Raw genomic sequence first — 3,186 nt, 5'->3', positions numbered from 1 at the left:
CCGGCTGTGTCCCCAGAGCGCCGCGGGAAGGGAGCGGCTCAGAGCAACAGGTGCAGCCCGCAGCCACTCCCGGGACGTGGGAGACCACCTGCAGGGGCTCGGAGTCGGTAAGGCGCGGAGAGGGCTCTGTCCACCCCCAGGGCTGCACCGGCAGGTACCTCCTCCCGGGTGCGGGCGGATCAGCGGGCGGTGGTGCCTGGGCAAGGGGAGCCCTGTGTTCTCCGGACAACCGGCCCGGTCCGGGAAGGTCCAGCTCCGGCTCCGGTCCGTGTCCTCTCTCGGGCGGCCCCGTCCGAAGAGACGGTGCCACTAGGCACGGGCGCCCGGGCGCGTGCCCATCAGGGAGGCTCAGGCTCAGAAACTCGCGCTCTGCGTGCCAGGGGCTGGGTCCCCCGGCGCCCCGCGGCGCCTTCCTTCCCCGGCTAGCACCCTTCGCCGGCGCGACCCGGGCGGCCCCCGCGCGCCATGGAGCTGGCGGCCGGGAACCTCAGTGAGGGGAACGCGAGCGGGCCCGAGCCCCCAGCCCCGGAGCCCAGGCCTCTTTTCGGCATCGGCGTGGAGAACTTCGTCACGCTGGTGGTGTTCGGCCTGATCTTCGCGCTCGGCGTGCTGGGCAACAGCCTGGTGATCACGGTGCTGGCGCGCAGCAAGCCGGGGAAGCCGCGCAGCACCACCAACCTGTTCATCCTCAACCTGAGCATCGCCGACCTGGCCTACCTGCTCTTCTGCATCCCCTTCCAGGCCACGGTGTACGCCCTGCCCACCTGGGTGCTGGGCGCCTTCATCTGCAAGTTCGCTCACTACTTTTTCACCGTGTCCATGCTGGTCAGCATCTTCACCCTGGCCGCGATGTCGGCGGACCGCTACGTGGCCATCGTGCACCCGCGGCGCTCCTCCGCCCTGCGGGTGTCCCGCAACGCGCTGCTGGGCGTGGGCGTCATCTGGGCGCTGTCCATCGCCATGGCCTCCCCGGTGGCCTACCACCAGCGCCTCTTCCACCGGGGCGTCAGCAACCAGACCTTCTGCTGGGAGCAGTGGTCCAGCCAGCGCCACAAGAAGGCCTACGTGGTGTGCACCTTCGTCTTCGGCTACCTGCTGCCACTCCTGTTCATCTGCTTCTGCTACGCCAAGGTGGGCCCCGAGGCGGCTCCTGCGTCCCTGCACCCCTTCCCGGGACCCGCAGCGGCCCCGCCCCTTTGCCCTCGTTCCCCAGAGTTTTCTGCGGGGACCGCGCGGTGACCCTTTCCTGCTCCCCCGGCCTCGGCTTGGGCTCGCGGGTCTGACGTTGCGCGGAAGTTACTCGGAGTCTGGGCAACGCCAGGGAAAGTTTGCAGCAGGTCACTTCCCGGGCGCCCGTCCTCTCGCCCCGGCCCGGGGCCCTGAGGTTGCCCCGGCGGAAGGCGGCGTCAGCGCCCACTTCTCAGTAGGGGAAAGCCGCGCAGCCCCTTCAGCCCGCGCGAGGGCCACCCCACGTGGCCGCAGGGTCACGGCGGCGAGCGCTCCATCCTCCTGAGCGCACGCCTTCGCCGGGTGGAGGGTCCGCGCCCCTCCGCAGCCCTCAGCAGGACCCGATGGGGAGATTTCCCTGCCCGCAGGGTGCACAGGGTCGGGGTGGGGGGGCGGCGGGGACCGGGTCTGTGAAGCCGCTGCTTCTGGCGACAGAGCTTTGACTTTCGTCTTATACACAAGTTGGGCGTTACAAATCCAAGTGGTTAGACAGTATTTCTTCACGGAGTCTTGAGGGAGTCTCCAGAGAACTTGGGATGGATGAGCTTCCAGCTGCTGTTTCCCCGTTTCAGTCCTTTTAGGAAGGGGTAAGGAATACGAAGTGACTCAGGTGGCAGGTCTAAAGACCTGCCGCTGAGAGACACTCTGTTGACACACCTCTGGTCCCCTACCCCTGCACCTCCTTATTGGGAAAATGGCTGTTACCTTCCTGGTGCAAGCCTCCCCCTCGTAGCTCAGCACAATCACATTCTCTTTCATTAATAACACGAGTCTGAAGATTTTATACTGATCTGAAAGTCTTGTTTATACTGGAGTAAAAGTATATGCTGGATAGTCATGAGACGTGATTCACAGGATGAGCTCCGCTCTCCCCGACACACCCTCCCCAGACCCATCACCATGAGAAAAATACTGCTGTAATCACATTCCGAAATTTCCACCATTTTATCTTCATCTCCCTCTCCGTATCTCTCATTCTATTTCTCATGAGGCCCGGGACTCTAGGACTCTGAATAATCAGATGAGGTAGAACAGCAGTCATTTCTTATATTCAATTCATAGAGCTTTTTGGGTTTTTTTCCCCCCCTGCAGAAATCTTGACTAAAAGCCACCTGGTTTTGTTTGTCCCCTCCCCCCACATCGTCTGTGTTGAGTTATGTCTGCTTTGAATGGTAATATTTCTGGATGTGATCTGAAAGAATGTCCTGCATCAAAGGGTTATATATAAAGAGATGTGGTAATTGGGGAAACTGGGAGATCACTGCAGCTTAGCCCTTCGGTCAATGGCTGTTTTATTCATTCCATCTTCTGCAAACACAAATCAAAGCTTGGTCTGCACAGCCCAGTGGTCTCCCATGTGCGCTGTCTCACTTAATCTGCAGGCCACCCAGTGGGTTGGAGCTATTGTGCATGTTTTATTGATAAGGAAGGAGGGTTCTGGAGGAGTAAAGCAGCTGACCCGGATTATGAAGCTGGAAAAGGGTTCAGGGAGGATTTCAGTGCAGGGATTCCCAGTCCCCCAAGAGAGGGGCAATTGCTGAGGGCCTGTAGGGCATATGGACCTTGGGACTAGAGGGACTCTTACAGTATTTTCTTTTTCAGTCATCACGACATGGATTAGACTTGAAGCATATTCTTCCTTCATTTCCCGAAAGTCTTTGGGGAACATAATTCAGGTCTCCTTAATGGAAACAACAAGGTAAATGTCTAGGAATAGATTAGGTTACATTTCTGTCATTTGAGAATTTATACAAGTCACACATAGGGCAAAATTTAAAATTTTTCAAAAATTCAAAAAATACATGATCATTGCGATAGTTTTTATATGGAAATAGTTTGCTTTTAAGCATAACTGGAACTTTCTTTGGGATTCAAGGTAATATTTGCATATTCATTCCAAACATACTTGGGTGTTTTCTCCACTGACCACTCAGCAACATTCCTTAGGCGGCGTTTTTT

General features: G+C 57.8%; 1 protein-coding gene across 1 annotated transcript in view; it reads left to right on the top strand.

Moving 5' to 3' along the window:
- The first annotated feature begins 465 nt into the window (after positions 1 to 465).
- Positions 466 to 3,186, top strand: part of GALR1 (galanin receptor 1) — a 9,591-nt gene continuing 6,870 nt past the window's right edge. The window contains exon 1 of the mRNA XM_007449663.1: positions 466 to 1,131. Coding sequence (XP_007449725.1) covers positions 466 to 1,131 — 666 coding nt within the window. The remainder of the gene's footprint in view (positions 1,132 to 3,186) is intronic.

The sequence above is a fragment of the Lipotes vexillifer genome, unplaced genomic scaffold, assembly GCF_000442215.2.
Source record: "Lipotes vexillifer unplaced genomic scaffold, Lipotes_vexillifer_v1.1 scaffold196, whole genome shotgun sequence".
In the NCBI taxonomy this organism is placed as follows: Eukaryota; Metazoa; Chordata; class Mammalia; order Artiodactyla; family Lipotidae; genus Lipotes; species Lipotes vexillifer.
Note: the sequence above shows the minus strand (reverse complement) of the source record. Positions and strands in the feature narration are given on the sequence as shown.